Source organism: Colletotrichum fructicola, assembly GCF_000319635.2.
Source record: "Colletotrichum fructicola Nara gc5 chromosome Unknown KSG_Nara_v1_contig03, whole genome shotgun sequence".
Lineage (NCBI taxonomy): Eukaryota > Fungi > Ascomycota > Sordariomycetes > Glomerellales > Glomerellaceae > Colletotrichum > Colletotrichum fructicola.
Window position 1 is genome coordinate 6,157,030 of NW_027094053.1, and position 18,264 is coordinate 6,175,293.

At 57.8% G+C, this 18,264-nt stretch overlaps 9 protein-coding genes across 9 annotated transcripts; 4 read left to right on the forward strand and 5 right to left on the reverse strand.

Moving 5' to 3' along the window:
- Positions 1–84: 84 nt before the first annotated feature.
- CGGC5_v006565 (uncharacterized protein) lies at positions 85–486 on the reverse strand (the record flags this gene model as incomplete). The annotated part of the gene is made up of 1 exon (XM_032031333.1): positions 85–486. The coding sequence occupies one exon, from the start codon at positions 484–486 to the stop codon at positions 85–87; it is 402 nt and encodes a 133-aa protein (XP_031889300.1).
- Positions 487–505: 19 nt separating this feature from the next.
- Positions 506–1,459, reverse strand: CGGC5_v006566 (uncharacterized protein; the record flags this gene model as incomplete). Its single annotated transcript, XM_066151707.1, has 1 exon — positions 506–1,459. The coding sequence occupies one exon, from the start codon at positions 1,457–1,459 to the stop codon at positions 506–508; it is 954 nt and encodes a 317-aa protein (XP_066009216.1).
- Positions 1,460–1,469: 10 nt separating this feature from the next.
- Positions 1,470–4,804, reverse strand: CGGC5_v006567 (uncharacterized protein; the record flags this gene model as incomplete). Its single annotated transcript, XM_066151708.1, has 3 exons — positions 1,470–1,486; positions 1,546–4,484; positions 4,545–4,804. The coding sequence occupies 3 exons, from the start codon at positions 4,802–4,804 to the stop codon at positions 1,470–1,472; spliced, it is 3,216 nt and encodes a 1,071-aa protein (XP_066009217.1).
- An 842-nt stretch (positions 4,805–5,646) lies between these two features.
- rib1 (putative GTP cyclohydrolase-2) lies at positions 5,647–6,900 on the reverse strand (the record flags this gene model as incomplete). The annotated part of the gene is made up of 2 exons (XM_032031336.1): positions 5,647–5,694; positions 5,749–6,900. 2 exons carry the CDS (start codon positions 6,898–6,900, stop codon positions 5,647–5,649), a joined length of 1,200 nt encoding a protein of 399 aa, XP_031889105.1.
- A 785-nt stretch (positions 6,901–7,685) lies between these two features.
- Positions 7,686–7,981, forward strand: CGGC5_v006569 (uncharacterized protein; the record flags this gene model as incomplete). Its single annotated transcript, XM_066151709.1, has 2 exons — positions 7,686–7,751; positions 7,820–7,981. 2 exons carry the CDS (start codon positions 7,686–7,688, stop codon positions 7,979–7,981), a joined length of 228 nt encoding a protein of 75 aa, XP_066009015.1.
- Positions 7,982–9,294: 1,313 nt separating this feature from the next.
- On the forward strand, positions 9,295–10,227 carry CGGC5_v006570 (uncharacterized protein; the record flags this gene model as incomplete). Its single annotated transcript, XM_032031337.1, has 1 exon — positions 9,295–10,227. One exon carries the CDS (start codon positions 9,295–9,297, stop codon positions 10,225–10,227), a length of 933 nt encoding a protein of 310 aa, XP_031889104.1.
- A 1,206-nt stretch (positions 10,228–11,433) lies between these two features.
- On the forward strand, positions 11,434–13,756 carry CLCN5 (H(+)/Cl(-) exchange transporter 5; the record flags this gene model as incomplete). The annotated part of the gene is made up of 2 exons (XM_032031338.1): positions 11,434–12,405; positions 12,467–13,756. The coding sequence occupies 2 exons, from the start codon at positions 11,434–11,436 to the stop codon at positions 13,754–13,756; spliced, it is 2,262 nt and encodes a 753-aa protein (XP_031889103.1).
- A 500-nt stretch (positions 13,757–14,256) lies between these two features.
- Positions 14,257–14,673, reverse strand: CGGC5_v006572 (NADH dehydrogenase [ubiquinone] 1 beta subcomplex subunit 7; the record flags this gene model as incomplete). The annotated part of the gene is made up of 3 exons (XM_032031339.1): positions 14,257–14,358; positions 14,466–14,590; positions 14,649–14,673. The coding sequence occupies 3 exons, from the start codon at positions 14,671–14,673 to the stop codon at positions 14,257–14,259; spliced, it is 252 nt and encodes an 83-aa protein (XP_031889110.1).
- Positions 14,674–16,223: 1,550 nt separating this feature from the next.
- CGGC5_v006573 (putative extracellular serine carboxypeptidase) lies at positions 16,224–18,188 on the forward strand (the record flags this gene model as incomplete). The annotated part of the gene is made up of 8 exons (XM_032031340.1): positions 16,224–16,448; positions 16,501–16,618; positions 16,677–16,831; positions 16,883–17,178; positions 17,231–17,421; positions 17,472–17,637; positions 17,697–17,894; positions 17,945–18,188. The coding sequence occupies 8 exons, from the start codon at positions 16,224–16,226 to the stop codon at positions 18,186–18,188; spliced, it is 1,593 nt and encodes a 530-aa protein (XP_031889109.1).
- Between the last annotated feature and the right edge of the window lie 76 nt (positions 18,189–18,264).

The following is an 18,264-nucleotide window of genomic DNA, read 5'->3' on the forward strand; positions in this document are numbered from 1 at the left end:
AAGTATTAATACATACAATCAGACTATCCAGTAACGCCTAAACCAGACCTAGTCTCGACCGCCACGAGCCGTCCTCAACTTCTTCTAGAACCTCGTCATTGACTTGCGTTGCCCTCGAGACTTGGTATTCGTTCTAGCCGGCATGGAGCTGGGCGGAATCGACCTCCTTCCAGCTGTGGCATTGGCTGTTGTTCTCGCCGGCGGCATGCTCTTCGCTCGGGACGGCTTGTTCTTCTTCACCCAGCCAGACCCATGCGGTAGACTACTGCTTTTCTCCTGGTAGTCGTCATCAATCTCGTCTTTCGCATAATCCTCTTCTACGGGCGGTTCGGGCGAGGATGGCAACGAGATAACCTGGGAACCATCCGGAATGACAAACGGAGAGCTGTGGCGCTTGCGCTTCGTAAATCGAATAAAAGGCTTCTTTGGCTTAACATCCTGAGACTCGCTGAAAGATGATGGTGCCGTCTTGGGCATCGGCCTCATTTCGGGTAAATCGGGCGATCTAGACGGAGCTGGCTGACTTGAATTGGGAAAAGAGCTGCTTGCGGGTGCCCCTCAAGGCCTGCGGCGACTCGTCGTCCTCATCTTCTTCGTCGTCCTCATCCTCTTCGTCGTCCTCGTTTTCTTCACTATCCTCATCTTCTTCATCATCCTCGTCCCCTTCTTCATCAATGCGTCGCATGGCAGCCTCGTAATCTGTGTCGAGCTTCACGATTGACTTGCGGGATTTGATGTCCGAGAATACTTGTGACTTGGAGGGACTTTCCGTGTTCTGTGTGCTTGGTTGCGTGGCCTCGAGAAAGATGTCTTCCAATGACGGGAAGGACTCGGTTGTGCCTGGCTCAACAGGCGACTTGTTCTGCCGAGGGGGCGTCTGGACATTCGCCTTGGGTGTGGAGGCTCCCAAGATTGGTGAACCATCGCCAGTGTCGTTCATTGGAACATCGTCGCCACCTGTATGGAAACTGAAGTCATCGTCTGGTTGTCGCCCGCTGCGGACGCTAGTCGCAGAGGAGGGTGGTGGGATGGAGTCGCTTTGGGGAGGGACCGGTGTGGTATCCTTTACGGAGCTCCCCTCGGGTACAGGAGCCTCGGACGATCGGCTGTTGGCTGCCTCCGACATCTCCATAAGTTGGCGAGTAGGACTGCTTGTTTTGCGTTGCAAGACAGACGGGGAAAGGTCTTTACGGAAACCCGCTTCCTCGATCATCAGACTGATTTCATGACGGCGATCCGAAGAGATTGAGAATGCAGTAGGGGCTTGGCTGGTTCCCGACTCCTGAGATTCCTCCGTTTCAACAATGACATTCTTGACTTTCGCTTGTGCACTCGCTTTGGGTGTCGCCACGTCGTCTTCATCAGCTTCGTCTTCAATAGAATCTGCTGGCTGTGCATCGTCAACTGGTGGCTCAGGGTTTGAGGTCGATTGATCCTGTTCCGAAGTGTCGACGACCATCTCATCATGCTCAGCAACGACCTGAGACTGTCCATCACCCGTATTAGCCTTGGCCTGATCATCCTCTGCATCGATTTTTGACTGACTTCCATCTTCATCCGCCTCGGGCGGGCTGGCGTTCTTTCCAGGGAACTGAGAAGGCTGGCTCTGAGTATCGTAAACGGTCTCGTGAACCACGCTGTCAGTGGGGCCACTCGACTCTTCGCTGACGACTGGCATCTGCTTGTCGTCCAGAGGGTCTTGAAGAATCTTGGGCTCAATCAGCTCCGCAAATGTGATCTTGCGGTATCCGTCATCGAAACCAGACTCGTCATCGTCCTCATCGTCGTCTGGGGCCTCAAAACGGTCATACACCCGCTTGCCGGTGCTTTCATCGTAGACCTTCTCTGTTCGATCATGATCCCGGTCTCGTTGAGCCAGCAAGAACTCAAAGTCGGTGGCATCCTCGTCGAAGACTCTGACCAAAATACCAGTGACGTTGATAACTTCGGGTTGCCAATTGGTTTGAGTCGACAAAACCCATTGCTTCCACGTGATAACCATACCCGCCTTGGCCGCACCTGGCCGAAGCTCCGGAAGTGTGGTCAGGTCATCCGGCAATGAGGGCAAATCCTCGACATCCGTCATCTGGCTCTCCTCAGGTCGGGGCTTTGGCGCGGCCGGTTCCTCGACCGGATCGTCGTAGTTCAGCGTTGTGTCTCCTTCCTCAACCCCTTCCGAGAAGGTCATGATGCTGTCATCGCCCTCTACCCGACGCTTCTTCGACGATTGAGAGTCCCCGTCGTCATAAAATTGAGCTTGATTGCGCTGTACGCGCTTACGTTTGCCCCCGCGCTTATTCTTCGAACCAAACCATTCCTCCACTTGCTGTTGGGGGTCCCACCGCTGGACAAAAGGAAATGGCGGTTCCGAGAGCTCGACACCCTCGTGGCAGCATTCTACGGCTCGGTAAGCGATTTTCTCGCGCCAGGCTTCGGGATCTTCCTCTACCGATTCTTGAGTCTGGGCGGATTCGCCAGACTGCGATGCTTCCGTCAGACGTGCATTGGTGTGCGGTCGCACGCCTTTCATCAGTTCTTGCCTGATCTTGTCCTCATCGGCCTTGGTCTTTGGGTTCTTGAGACCCAAGGAACCCATCAGCATGCGCCTCGCAGCGCCAACATTGGGCTTCATGCGACGCTGGGCAGATTCCTCTTGAGTAGAGGGGCTTTGAGAAGCCTCAGCGTGCTCAACTTGCGAGGAGTCTTGAGGAGCGGAATCTGGGATTTCGGGCGACTTTTCTTGGCTCTGAGACTCCTCAGGCGCATCTGATACGAAAGCCTCGAGCAACGCCTTCTTCCTTGCTAAAAGGGCTGCAATGTCATCTGGAGTCTCGGGGGCTGTCATCTGGGAGGGCTCTCTGCTGATCGGTCCTGATACTGAACTGCCCTGCGCCGCGGACTGCTTGGCAAGTTTGCGTCTCGCGTTTCTCTTCTGAGTTTTAGTCAGGCCTTGGCCGGGCGGGACAGTTGGCGTGTGGACAACTGGGGCGACCGCAGGAGTTGCTTTGGTTGGCTCTGGGGTTATGACGGGCTGCAAAGTCTGATACTGCTTGCTCAAAGTTGTAGCAGGTATTTCTTCGGGTCCGGAGTCGGAGTCTGAGTCTGAGTCTGAGTCCGAGCTGGAATCGTCGCTGCTGCTTTCCTTGTCAGACTCTGAAGAATCGGACGGCGAGTCTGACGAAGAGTCAGATGACGAGCCCGATGATAAGTCCATGTCCATGTCGGCAGGTGCACCTTCAGAGGACCGCCTGTCTGCGGCATCCCTTGAACCATCACTGTCAGAGTCTGAGCCAGACTCTTCAGGTATATCCTGGTCGGCAGCCTCTGAATTGTCGTCCGATACAGGTGCTTCGTCTCCAGACTCGCTAGAGTCATCGGAGGAAGAGTCTTCTGAGCTTTTGTCCAGGTCATCCATCTCTTGATCAGAATCCGACTCGGACGCTACCGCACCCGATTCAGAGCTGGATTCGGAGTCAGACGACTCGGAGGACAGCTCGTCCTTTCCATCCTTTGAATCAGGATGGGTGTTGTGGTTTAGAGTCTCAGACGCCTCGTCGCTGTCGTCGTTCAGCTCGTTGCTCAGGTGTTCCTCAAGCTCGTTCGCTGCGCTGTCAGAGTCTTCCTCAGAACTCGTTTCCCTCAGGACCAGTTCACGCCCCTCGTTACGGTCGCTATGCCGAATGGGGCTGCTAGACAGGCTTCTCTCCTGGCGTTCCAGCATCTGACGAATACCAAGTTGTGCGCTGAACTTCTTCGAAAGCTTACGGTATGCCCTCTCCGGGTCCGAGTCGCACCTGAGCAACGTTGGCTCGACGATGGCGAAGGGTGCAGTGGGGAACGCAGCTCTCAAAGCTATGATCTTGTCCAGAAACTCCATGCCTGTGGACGTCCTGGTTGCAGATCTGACCAAAGCGTTGTTGGCCGATGCCACAGGGGATGCGCGACGAGGCGGGGTCGAATGGACGGTGTCCCGCGACCCGCTCGATGCCCTCTTGCCACGAATGCTGCGCAACTCCTCGAGGAGGTCACCTTCTCTAACGGCGGCGTTGTCCTCGCTGATGAGACGCAGCTCCTCTCGTATGTCATCGTCCTCGCTGCCCATATCCTCATCATCGTCGCCATCTGCGCCGGGCTCGAATTCGTCGTCACCTTCTTCATCTCCGTCTGATTCGGCGTCGTAGAAGCGGGCGCGAAGCTTGACGCTTGAAGGGTCTTGATGGGCTCTCGTCGACGAATCGTACTCGATCATGGGAAGCTCTGTATCATTGCTGGTTTCCGACGGGGAATCGGTTTCGTCGTCGCTGCTGTAGGTGATGCGAGCCTTCTTCCTGGGCGGAAGGGCCACGTTCGGTCGGTCGCGGGGGGCCTTGAGCCATGAGCGTCCGTAGGCGAGGCCGTCCACCAAGTGTCTGCCATCGGATGATATCTGGTGCCTGCCGCTGAGCTTTCGCCTCTTGAGATCGTCGGTAAGGAGAGGTCGGATGCTAGAACCAAGTTAGCCTTGCACTCAGAGATGCGCGCCGGACGCAAATGGGTTGACTTACAGGACTTGGTCATCTTCCTTGAGCACCTTGGAGACGAGGTGGTAGTGGACGCACTCGAAGCCGTCGCCGGAGGCATCCTTAAGCTCCACGGCATAGTCCTCGAGGCCCCATTCGCCGCTTTCGAGGGGAATCACCTCGTTGACTTCGGCGACAAGTTTCGAGATGGTCAGATCCTCATTGGCGGTCGCATTCCAGAGGAGCTTGACGTCAGGCACGCCGTGGCGCCGCACCACGAGTCGCAGCCGCAAGTCTTTCTCCATCTCTGCCGAGATTGATGTGCCGTTGGTTGGCGCTGCTAATACATGTAGTCGTCGGGGTTTTTTTGGTCATATGAAAACAAAATGAATTGCTGGAGTCGAGCTGTTTTCGCAGAGTAACAACTGTTTAACCGGGGAAAGCAGAAAAGGAAACAGTCGAGAGACGGCGGATAAAGTGCTTGAGGCAAGGGAGCGAGACGCGCGTGGGGGAAGGTGAAAGCTCCAAGCGCGACTGACGCAAAATCTGGAAAGTGGGGCCGATTTATCCCCAGGGTCCGCTACCTTAAGATACTTCCCGTCATTAGCTTCCATGTACCTGGAGGACCTGGGAGCTCAAGATGCCAACGACATCAATTAAATCTGTTCAGCATCACATCAATTTCTGAATTTTGGGAGATTCGATGCAAAAGAACTCGCTTGATTCGCAATATGTCTCCAGCATGCTTCCTCACTCCTAAGGTCGCAATACGAGCATGAGCAACAAACGACTGATATATTTTTGGCCTCATGAGCCACAACCCGATTTCAACGTCTTTCACTCAGCAGCGCGATTCCCCGTCTCGACATGCTGCTACTGCTGCCTGCAGGTTGTGCAACCACCGACAACCAGCTCAGTAATTTTCCATGAAATTGCCATCCAATATGAGTCCAGGGACCGTCAGTAGATACTATGAACAATGACAGGTATGTCAGATATTCCCAGTGACAAATATGCCAATGCGCCATTCCCAGGTATTCGTGTCAATCCGAACGCCGTCTATGCTTGTAACCAAAACCCTCACTGCCCCCCCCTCTCCTTGTCCCACGCCGTCTCCAACTTCAACGCCGCTTCCCGGCTATGTAACCTATGAAGGCATGCCACCCATATCAAGCATATGTCCCATCTTTTCAATCTGCACCTCTGTTAGCGGCCCACTTGCTCGACAGCCCAATGGGGCCAAGCTCACCTTCGTCTTGAGGTAACCCTCAACCTCCTGGCTCCTAAAGCCTCCCCGCCCCTTCCACGACAGCGGCACCATCGCCACGCGCTCCGTCACCCTGACCTCACGGTTCGGGCCCTCCACCGCGCGGATCTTGTCCGGGTTGTTCGTCAGCAGGCGCACCTCGTGCTGCCCCAGATCCAGCAGCATCGCCGTCGCAAGCCCGTAGCTCCGCGCGTCGGCGGGGTGGCGCAGGAGCAGGTTCGCCTCGACGGTGTCGGACCCCAGATCCTGCAGGTTGTACGCCTTCAGCTTCTCGCCGAGGCCGATGCCGCGGCCCTCCTGGCGCAGGTAGATGATGATGCCGCCATTCGTGTTGCCGGGCAGGCTCATCAGCCGCGCCGCCTCGTCGAGCTGCTCGCCGCAGTCGCACCGCGCGGACCACGCCGTCTCGCCGGTGTAGCACTCGGAGTGAATGCGCACCAGCGCCGGGCCGCGCTGCTGCGCCGCGTCCAAGGGCGACGGCTGCTCGCCGACGGGGGTGGCCACGCCGCCGGCCATGCCGCTGGTCGTGCGGCCGGGGAACAGGCGGCCCGTGTAGGCGCCGCGCACCATGCGGTCCATCTCGGTCTCGCCGGGGCGGGGCTCGTCGAGCGACTTGCTGCGGATGTGCGGGCCGAAGACAATGGCCAGGTGCTCCTTGTTGTCGACGTTGTTCGTGTACAGGTGTAGGAACATTTCGGTGCCGGTGACGGTGGGGATGCGCGCTCGTACGATGCACTGCACCTCGGGCAGGGTCTCGAGGAGGCGGGGCCGTTTGGTCCCCGCGCCGCCCGAGGGGATCGAGCTGTCGACGGGCACGCCGCGGGGAGCCTCGGCGCCGGTGAGAGGTGTTGCTGTGCCGGGTGTCGCGGGCGGCGTGAAGGCGGGCGAGAGGAGAGAGGGCGGTGGCAGGGCGGTGTTGGCGGTCGTTGAGGCGGCATCGTCTTCGGCTCGCGCGGGGGCGGCGGGGTCGGACAGGTTCAGGTCGTCGGCTACCTCATGGCTGGAGGACGCAGCTGCCGATGCGCTGTCGGCAGCCTTGGTTCGAGGAGAGTAGAAAGATGGGAGCTGGTTGGTTTCCTCGCGCCAGTCCTTGGGCGCATCGCCGGCCGCTGGCTTCGCTTCAAAGTCGGGCATGGCGGGGAAGATGGGGGGCTTATTGCGCGAGCGAAGAGGCGATGTTGGTGATTGCTGGTCAATTCCAATGCCAATGGGTATTCACGCGCAGAATAAAACAAATTCCAATTGAAGACACGCCAGGGTCGCAAGGCAAAATATTGCAGGAGACGGACAAAGTAATGCGGGAGGCGACACTGAATCTGGGAGTGTCGGGTAATGCACATTTAATCGCGGCGACCGGTTCCGCTCCGAACAACGAGGTGGTGAAGTGCGGTTCAATTAGTCATGCAGCCAGATGATGACAGCGCGGGTGCATCTGTGTGCCGGCGGCATTACACTTTTGGCCAAGTGCCCGCCCGTTCCAGGCAATGTTCCTTCTGAAGGGACACCTGGAGGCTGGAGGGGCCGTCTTTCGCCGAGGTTCCAGGCAGAGCGCCGCGCGCGCGGGGCGGACTTTCCCAGTGTCTCGAGCTCGGATTCCAGGGTCTCTTCAGCGGGGTCGGCTGTTCCCCTCGCTGACTTTTTGTGCGAGCGAACGCCGGCCGCTCGGGTGGGGTTCGGTGATTACATCATCTCATCCTGGAATCGGCTAATCACGAAAAGTTGGACCTGCTCTGCGATTGTCGGTCATTTTGCAATACTATTTGAAAAATATGCAAATGATCTGTATTGAATCTGAAACGGATGATTAGATACGCTTAGCCGTGAAACTTTAGCCTTCAGCGACGTCTACTTCCAGAGCGTAATCATTTTTGTGGTGATCCACGCCGCCGTATGTGAGACCATGATAATCTGTCGAGTTGATGAAGGCTTTACTTGAGTTCCGGCTTAGATCCATCCATATCCATAATCATTTCGTTAATCTCAAAGTGAGCCTCTATCAATCATCGCAAACACACCGCGCGCTTGATTTTTAATGCTGACGGAGGAATCCTAGACCTCATCGGCAGACCTCATCTCTCATTGGCCGCAACTTTCAAGATTCTCCACGTTCGGCTCGCCTCTTCCCAAGTCATCCACAGCCAACGGCCCGTCCGCTCATCCACAACACCATCACAAGCATCGACTCCTGTTCCCAGCCGCAGCAGCAGCAGCATAGCAAAGTAAACGGCCACCACACACCTCCGTCATGCGCAAAGCATGTCGCACACTCTCTGTCCTCAGGAAGCCCATTCGGATACATCCATAGAGATGCCCCGTCCGATCCCCCCTCTCCTGCGGGTTCCTGCATCCCGAATTGGCCGCCCCATCCCGGCCTCCCGAAACATTATTTCGTCCTCTCCCGACCACACAAACCACCACTGCACCAAGGTGTTGAGAACGTCGAAAAGTTGCTGACACGGTATTCATAACCGTCCAGAGAAAACTTGAGGCCCGCCAAGCGGCCCCCGATGCAATGATGGATCCCACCCCGGCCCTCGCATCCATGACAACCACTGTTCGGCCGCGGCCCAACCAAAGGCAAACCAACCCATCAACCCGCATCGTCGCGTCTATGCGCTGTCACTGAGTGACTCACACACAACCTCACCTCACGCAAAGGAGGAGGGAAAAAAAGGACCACCCCCATGCAACAACCACCAACCCGCGTTTCGTTTCCCTTGCAAAGCCAACCACACCGCGCCTGTCTGCGAAGATGCCATGCCAACAGCCCGCGCAAGTGGCGCGCAATCCATTGGCCAACGCGCTCCCGCGCCGCTACGCCATCGTGGCAACCCAGACCAACCAGCTCTCGGTGCCCTGCAACCACTTACTGCGCTTGCCGTTTCATGCCCATCCGGCGGTATGGAGATCATCAGGCACCGTCTTTGTTTACACTTTTTTCGCATTTGCAGACACAAGACAGACAGACAGACAGAGAAAAAAAAATTCTCCTTGGTGGTTCAGGTCCCACCATGCAGCCGTCAACCGAGTGGTTGTCGATTTCTTGTTTTCCGGCTCGATTGGCCAACAACAGCACACGCTGCCGTCGTCCAGTGGAGGCTTTCGCTCACTCCCTTGCAAGACGCACCTGGCGCACAAAAACATCGCCAACTGTCCAACCCCCAGTCTCTCTTACTGGTGTGTATAAGAAGATCTAGTGACTTCCTTCCGTCTGTCACCTTTTCTCCCCTCCGTTTTCCAATCTCGACTAGTAAAAGCCTAGCAAACCCATACAACAATACTTAATCAAACGTTCATTCAAAGGATCTGAGATAAGGATTCCTGGGAAGGTCTATTCGGAGCGACGATAGACAACCACATACGATACTATACAACATACCGCCTCACTCTCATCTGCACTCATTAATATCGTCTTACACACACTTTCGTTGTTCACTTCGTCCTGTACTTTCACTTCACCGGCGCCAACTTCAGTTCATCGTTCTTCAAACACCATCACCACACACCACCACACCAACACCACTCACAATGGATCACAACAACGTAATCGCCTGGCTGCTGCCCACATCAACAAACCAGCCCGCCCTCGAGGCCGTCCGCCTGCCCGAAAACACCAACCGCCGCATCGCCGCCATCCCCTCCTCCTTCGAGCCCCTACCGACACCCAACCCAGAAAACACCACAATCAACCCCCTCCTCCTCAACAAGACCACCTCACCCACCACCACATCCACCTCCAAACCCCGCCCGGCCCTCGAGCTCTCCTTCACCAACCCGCCCAAAAACCACACCGGCTTCGTCCTCGGCACCGACCCCGGAGCCGACATCCTCCTTCCCTCCCTCCCGGGCATCGCCCCGCGCCACTGCACCATCACCTTCGACGCCGAGCGCCGCCTCATCCTCCGCGACACCTCCGCCACCGGCACCGCCGTCTGGTACGACGCCTCCTCCAACGGCGACCGCGCCCGCGAGTCCTGGCTCCTCTCCGCCGGCACCTCCTACGGCTTCCCCTCCATGGTCGACCGCCTCGTCATCGACATCCAGACCGTCCGGCTGCAGGTCGTCGTCAACGACGTCGCGCCCCTCAGCGACCCGGACGCCTACGAGCGCAACGTCGACGCCTTCATGGACCGCCTCGCTACCCTGACGCTGGACGAGATCAGCGCCCGCGAGGAGCTGAGCTTCGACCTCGACTTCCGCGATTTCGGCATCGACTTCAGCTTCGACGACCTCAGCTTCGGCCGCGCGAGCGGTGTGGGCGCGTATGAGGACGACGGGCTCATCGGGTACGACTACGAGATGGACGTCGACGACAGGCGGGACTGCCTCCCGCCCCTGCCCTCCGAGGTGGCCCCCGTCTTCGTGAAGTACATGTTCGCCTCCGACGACGGGCTGCCCCCGGACACCTACCTCTGGAACACCGCCCGGCCGTGGGAGCCGATGGTCAAGGTCACCTGCTGATCATACCAAAGCCCAACCCAACCGGGAAAAAGAAAAAAAGAACGAAAAACAACAACACTGTCACTCATTTAATGTATAGACTGGGAAGGAAGCGCGGGAAATTTTGTAACAACAACCGGTTCACAAAGAGTTGACAGCATGTCTAGTCAGTGCTGGCACACCTGACGGCGTTTCTCTCATAATTTCTGGCGTTATTTTCGGAGCGGCGGCGTCCAGAACCCATGTTTTTGGCATGACGACGAAAGATTTCCAACTGCGAAAAATACGCGCACACACACTCATTCAGACCCCCCAAGAGATTGGCGTCACGTCTTCCCCGGGATAGCATAGCATACTTTCTTCTGTACATCTAGTGTAGATACCCCCCTACATAGCTGGAATACCCACCAGCAAAACATACTTCACATCAAAAATCAAAAAATCAAAAGAGAAATTACCAAACAGACAGCTGATCCGACTCAAATCGCCTTTCTCAAAATCCCATGATGGAAATGACTCGCCCATGGGTGGTGGTTTTGGCCATCTCCCACTTCGCCCTTCACCGCTCTCCCCCCATCTTCCGAACTTCTTCGTCCCAACTATCTCACCCATCATCAACTCCCCAAACCGCCCCGTGATTTTTTCGACTCCGCGGAGCCCAACGAGCAAAGACCATATAAAGGGCGGAGCGGAGGGGGGAGAGTACCACTGCTGACCGCTACGCTTACCACGCTTGGGGGGGGGGGGGGGGGGGTCAGTCGCGGCGCCGGACCACCAGACGGCTCGGGACACCATTAAGAAAAAGCGCATGATACCGCCACTTCTAGAGCACACCACCAGCAACCCAAACCTCGGAGGCATGCGGTGACGGCCCGAGCTCTATTTTGCACAATCGCCCAACGGCCGGTCCTCAGACCGAGTGGCCCACGAGATCCGACCGATACTTTAATCTTGGTCCTCCCGCCCTCCCTTAACCTGGCCCCGACACCACACCCACGCGCGTCATTCCGTGTATCATGTCTCCGCGGGTCGCTAATCTGGAATCACTCGGAGCGGGAGGCGAGGATTCCTTTCTTTTAGTGCGTGGGGCTCTTAGATTCCGCTTCCAAGGACATCATCCTTTATATTGACCATGTTCAAACCTCGTTTCTAACAAAGATGCGTGCCAAGATCCAAGGACAGACTGTTGTGTGATAATCCCCGCCCTTTACACATGCAACCGCAACCATGAACCCTCTAGAAATGGCCTCCGACGACCCGGAGCCCGACGAATCAAGCCCCCTCCTCTCGACAACATCCCAAAGCAGAATCTCTACCCGGCCACCGCCGCCGCCCTCCTCGCCTTCGACGCTGTCCCTCATCTCCAAGGCAGACTACGCCCTGGGCCAATCACCTTCTCAAGGCGACCGCCTGCCGTACAGCAACTATGCGACAATCGACTGGCTGCGCGGCCTCACGGAGTCTTCCTCGCGCGCGCGCCGCCTCGACCGCCTGCCGGGCCTCCGGGGCCGCCTCCGCCGTTGCATCGACCGAGCCGAGGGCTGGATCGCCGCGGCGCTGATCGGGGTGCTGACCGCCCTCGTGGCGTACGTCGTCGACGTGTCCATGGCGACGACGGCCGACTGGAAGGAGGGGTACTGCCGCGGCAACGTGTTCCTCGACCGCGGGAGGTGCTGTAGAGACAGGCCCAGGTCGGGGGTATGCGAGGCGTGGAGGCCCTGGGTGGCGGGCGGTAGTAGCGAGAGTGTGTCTCCCGCCGCGTACGCCGTCTACGTCCTCGTCGCGCTGCTATTCGGCGCCATCGCGGGCAACGTGACGATGACGACGAAAGCGTCGCTCCCAACGGCGGCCACGGAGGACGGAGAGGGCAGCACGAAGACGATGTATATGGCGGCGGGCAGCGGGATCCCCGAGATCAAGAGCATCATCTCGGGCTTCGCGATCCCGCGCTTCCTGAGCCTGCGGGTGCTGCTCGTCAAGGCCGTCGGGGCGACCTTCGCGGTGTCGACGGGCATGTGCCTGGGCAAGGAGGGCCCGTTTGTGCACATCTCGACGTGCGTCGGCTGGCTCGTGGCCAACTGGTTCCCCAAGTACCGGGACAGCCCGCGCAAGCTGCGCGAGATGCTGAGCGTGGCGTGCTCGGCGGGCATGTCTGTCGCGTTCGGCGCGCCGATTGGTGGTGTGCTGTTCAGTTATGAGGTGTGTTTGATATGATGCTGTTTGCGTTGTTGATGTAGTATTGGCTGACCCCGACGACTAGGAAATCAGCACGTACTTCCCTCGTCGTGTAATGTGGAGGGCGTTTCTGTGTTCGCTGGTCGCGGCCATCGCGCTCAAGGCGCTGAACCCGACGGGCGGCGGGAAGTTGGTGCTGTTCGAGACGAATTTCGGCGTCGACCACGAACCCGTGCACTATCTCGTCTTCGTCTTCCTGGGCGTGTGTGGCGGCGTTTTCGGCGGAGTGTTTGGTCGAGCAAACTACTCCTGGTCCAAGACCTTTCGCAGATGCGAAATCGTGAAGAACCACCCCGTGCTGGAGCTCTGCGGCGTCGTGCTGGTTACCGCACTGCTGCAGTTCCCAAACGCTCTCACCCGGGACACCGGCGACGTCGCTCTCTCGAAACTGCTGGTCAACTGCGAAGACCCGGAGGGCAAGTGGGTGTGCGAGCAGGAGCAGAGGTCAGACAGGACGGGGTACATACTTTCGCTCGCGAGCGGGACGCTGGCCAAGCTGGCGTTGACGACCATCACTTCCGGGTGCAAAGTGCCGTCTGGAATCATCATCCCGGCGCTGAATGCCGGCGCGCTGTTTGGGAGATTGGTCGGGCAGTTCGTCGACGGTATATCGCCGGGCATATTCGCCATGGTCGGGGCTGCTGCGTTCCTCGCCGGCGTGTGCAGGATGACGGTGAGTTTGGCCGTCATCATGTTCGAGCTAACGGGCGAGGTGACGTTCATCCCGGCCTCGATGTGCGCCATCCTCACCGCCAAGTGGGTTGCGGACGCCATCTCTGCCGAGTCGGTGTACGAGCTGTCGCAGCGCTTGTTGGGACACCCGTTCCTCGAGGCCGAGCAGGCGCACGAGGTCGTCAAGCATCGGGAAGCAACCGCGCGCGAGCTGATCCCTTCCCCTGAGACGATGGACGAGATCACTCTGCGCACGGGCAGAGAGTACCGCGTGCGTCAAGACGTGCTGGCCGACAAGCTGCAGAAGCTGCTGGCGAGGGGCCTGATGGATGCCGGTCTTGTGCTGGTGAATGAGGCGGGTCTGCTGTTCGGGTACTTGCCCCAGGCGGAGCTGGAGGCTGTTCTCCAAGTCCGCGGGGAGGCCGAGGAGATTGACTTGCGGTCGGGGATCATGGTGGACTTGGTCGACCGGACACCGTTGACAGTGAGTGCAGAGGCGCCGATGGAGCATGTCCTTGAGATGTTTGGGAAGCTTGGTCTGAGCTACCTGGTCATTCTTGAACCTGAAACAGCGAATGTGGTGGGCGTTGTGCTGAAGAAGCGGTTGCTGGGCTATTTGCATCGTACAAAGGCGCATAATTGAGGAGGAGCATTGTGATATTGGCTGTACCATAGAACCTACTCAGCATTGTCAACTTAACGTTAATGAAATATAATGTCTTGTCGCTAGTCTTGGGCCAGGGCTTAACTGGATGCGGAACGGTGACATGATGACTTTCCTGGATGCCTTTTCCCGGATTTCAACGGAACAGAGCGGATCAAGCCCCTCGCCTCTGTCGCCCACACTTAACCCACGATGTGTTCCAAAGTTTGCCCAGTGATGCCACCAAGGGCCAAACTCTAGTCGTTTCCACCTCCGTCTGCAATGCCCGATGGTAGTGCCCATGCCAGGTCCTTCGTCGTCGCAGTCTGCCCAGGTCGAAGTAAAACGCAGTTGTCATTCGCAATAACTTGAATTCGGCCTCGTTCTATGACCCTCGTGGCAAGTCCAAGTCCCCATTTTCGACCCTTTTGCCGTGGCCCCCAAATGTCACAGGTTATATACACAGACGCGGCCGCCCCGGGCTGTCTTTGTCGGGCCCCTCAGTTGCTTCTCGTGCCCTTCTCCGCGCGGAGCTCGTTCATCTTGGCGACGCGCTTCTTGAACTCGACGTACTGGCACTTCTCGTAGCTGTGGCGCTCGTCCTGGTCGTGGGGAATCATGGGTTAGCAGAGCGTTCGGTCCGTCGGGTGCTCGAGGCCGGGGTCGGGCAGCGCCGGGAACGACGACGGCATCGCGGGGGTAAACGAACATTGCACTTCCACGGCAGGTAGAAGGTATCGGTGCGGCAGCGGTTGAGGGGGATCAGGAGGTGGGCGCAGCTGTCGCGGTAGGCGAGGGGGAGTTTGGCGTCCCGCATCTCCTCGCGGGGCGTCTCTGCAGAGAAGGGTCAGCATGTCTGCGCAGTGTGTAGCATGATGGCGGAGGAACGGACCCCTGGGTTCGAAGTCTCCGGCCATTGTGACGGCAATTGGGGGTTTTGTGATGGGCGAATGGTTCGGTCGTCGTTGGTCAATTGGTCACTCTTGAATTGTCGTCGGAGCTTTGGATTGGATTGTGGAGCTGCCCGTGACGGTTCCCTTTCGGCCTCAATTGTCAGGCTGCCGGGCGACTGCTTACGTTTTGGGCATCGTGATTGGCCAATTTGGCGGTTCCGGGGTGCCTTCGCTGGACTTTTCAGTGCACAGGCCTAAGAATCTGTAGAGTTTGGCCTCCCGACACTCTATTCAACTTCGAAGCCCAGGAGGTAAAGCTATGAAATACGCGTACTGAGCCTCAATTGAGTTCTATGTTCATCTACTGCTTCTGCTTCACCTTGGAGAGTTCTTCTGGTGGTTGGCTGCTGTTCTCTAGACGTATCACTGTTTGGGCATTCCCCGCGTTCAGAAGACGGGCGCCGGAAATAAAAAGAGTCAAGTATGACCAAGGAACAAGAGCCTAATACACTGAAGCCCTTCAGCGCGTTTCCCATGATGCTCCCTATTTTTCATGATTCTCTCTCGAATACAAGTGTATTCGAATTCATATTCTTCAAGCTGGTACAAAGCCACCTCTTGCTTTTCTCAACTTGTCTTGGGGCAGCCATTGACTGAAAACTTGGAGGCCATTCTGAAGACTCTTTCGAACAGCGGACGACTCGTAGATCGTATCTAAAAGACGACCAGAAGCCTCAGATACGCCCACCTCATGGACTCACATACCATCAATATCGTATCCCGCAATCAAAGTTCTCCCCTCGACCACCTTGACCATTACGTTATTCAAACATGCTGTTGCGCCTCAGCTCTTTCAACCAACTCCTTTGGGCTCACAGTCCAGAACAAAAGTTCCAGCCCAAACTCACATTCTCACTAAAAACTCCCAGCAACATGGCCGATCCGAACCACCTTCCCGTTGGCGCAGGTCGGACCACAGACCGGAGACAGAAGTCCCTGCCGGACTGCCGGCGCGTGTCCACCCGACCTGGGGCCACACCGCAGCGTCGAATGCTCACCTTCCGCTTCGAGCTAACCTATCGGCCCACGCAAAATCCCACGCCAAATCCAATCTCCAACGTTGCCATCCATCCATTCCCAAATGCCTATCAGGAACCACCCCCGTCTCCATACCCGGCCGAGGCCAACCCCCGGCCTCTGTCCTCTACGTTACAATCACGACAATCCGTGCGTGCGCGATGGGCGGCCGGAATCGCATCGGGCTGGTCGTCCCCTCTTCCCGCCAACGAGGCCCAGAGAGCTTGGAAAGCTTGTTCCTGCCGAGGGTCGCAGTACGGGACGCGTGCGCTGCGATGTTAGGCGAGTAGATGCATGGTTCTTGCATATCGGGACTCATTTCGCCGGGATGTTGGATGGATCTGCTGCTTGCCCAGATGCTGCGCGACTCTTAAAAGAAAGCAGCTCCCCCCGCTGCCGTTCCCGCGATGCCTCGTCCCTTGTGTTGATCGAGTCGCAAAGTAGGCGTGCCGTGGTGTGTACTCGTCCCTGGCCACCGTAGCAGTGTCTCTGTCACCATGAAGATCTCCCTCGCCTTGTTGAGCTGCCTCACGGCGGCTCAGGCCCATTTCGCCTTCCAGCCCATCCAGCCGCCCTTCAGGGCCGAGGACGACGAGGGCGGGCTCGTCAAGCGTGACGCTCTGTACTTTGAGCAGCTCATCGACCATGATGCTCCTGAATTGGGAACCTTCCAGCAGCGGTACTGGGTCAACAGCACCTACTGGAAGGGCCCCGGCTCGCCGGTAAGAGCTGCTCATGGGCACGCGAAAACGCGCACTAGCTGACAGCATGTAGATCATCGTCTTCACGCCCGGCGAAGTTGCTGCTGAGGCTTACAGCGGATACCTGACTGACCGCGCACTCACGGGCAGCATTGCCAAGGCTGTTGGCGGTGCCGTCGTGATGGTCGAGCGTATGCCTCCCCAGTCCTCGGCTCAGACTTTGAGATGGACCAGACTGACACAGAGCAGACCGTAACTGGGGCACCTCTCTTCCGTACGCCCTCCAAGATACCAAGAACCTCCAGCAGCACACCATGACGAACGCCGTCTTCGACCTCACCAACCTGGCACGCACCGTTGACCTGCCCTTCGACACCAACCACAGCAGCAATGCTCCCCAGGCTGTAAGTCTATCACTCAGTCCGAGAGGATCGCGTGCTGACATGCGGCTCTAGCCTTGGATTTACACCGGCGGTTCATATTCCGGCATCCTCGCTGCCGCCATCTCCAAGTACGCCCCGGGTACCATCTGGGCCTACCACGCCAGCAGCGGGCCCGTCGAGGCGACATACGACTACTGGAGCTACTTCCTCCCGATCCAGAACGGCATGCCCCAGAACTGCAGCCGAGACTTCAACCTCATGGTCGACCACATCGACACCGTCCTGACCTCCGGAACCGAGGACGAGATCTACTCGCTCAAGGAGAAGTTTGGCCTTCAAGATCTCGCTCACAAGGACGACTTCGCGAGGTACGATGGCCCTTGATCCCTCCACAGAAGGCCCAAAGCTGATTTCCCACAGTGCTCTCGTCGGTCCTCTCGGATACTGGCAGTCCATCCAGCTGTACTCTGGCTACTCCACTTTCTACGCCATGTGCGACGCGGTCGAGGGCGTCACCGGCAACTTCTCAGCACCCAGCGCGGACGGCGTCGGCCTCACCAAGGCACTTGACAATTACGCCAAGTGGTGGAGCTCTGAATATCTCCCAGGCAGTAAGTACACCAAAAACCTCTGTCGGCGAACCCATCTGACCGAATTACAGCTTGCGCATCATACGGCGTCGAAGAGTGGTCGGACCCTATGAACGTCGCCTGCTTCGACTCGTACAACGCCACCAGCCCCATCTACACGGACTGGTCTGCCGACAACGCCTTCGGACGCACCTGGTACTGGATGACCTGCAACGAGCCCTTCTTCTTCTGGCAGACGTAAGTATTAGGAACATGTCTTTGCTCCAAGGTGTCTTTCGTTACTGACCCAATCCTAGTGGTGCCCCTGAGGACCGACCCTCCATCGTCTCCCGCTACGTCACGCCCGAGTACTACCAGCGCCAGTGCGACCTCTTCTTCCCCCCGCAAGGCGACTTCACCTACGCCTCGAACCGCGGCAAGACCGCCGCCGACCTGAACAAGGCGACTGGCGGCTGGTTCTACACCAACACCACTCGCCTGGTGTGGTCGAACGGGTAAGCCGAGCCCTTTCTGTCCGGCATGATTCCGACTAACTCCCTCGCAGTGAATTCGACCCCTGGCGCTCCGCCTCCGTCTCCAGCGAGCTCCGTCCCGGCGGCCCACTCCAGTCCCGCCCCGGCGCGCCGGTCCATCTCATCCCCGGCTCCCGCCACTGCAACGATCTGCTCATGAGGAACGGGGACGTCAATGCCGACATGAAGGCTGTTATCACTTCTGAGATTGAGCAGCTGAAGACGTGGACCGAGGAGTTTTACGCTGGCAAGAACAAGACCAGGCGTGCCTTATAAGCGGCTCACCACCTAGCGCAGCCGCGCTGGAGGGACACTAGTTTATTATAAATGAGCTGGTCATTTTCATGTACAT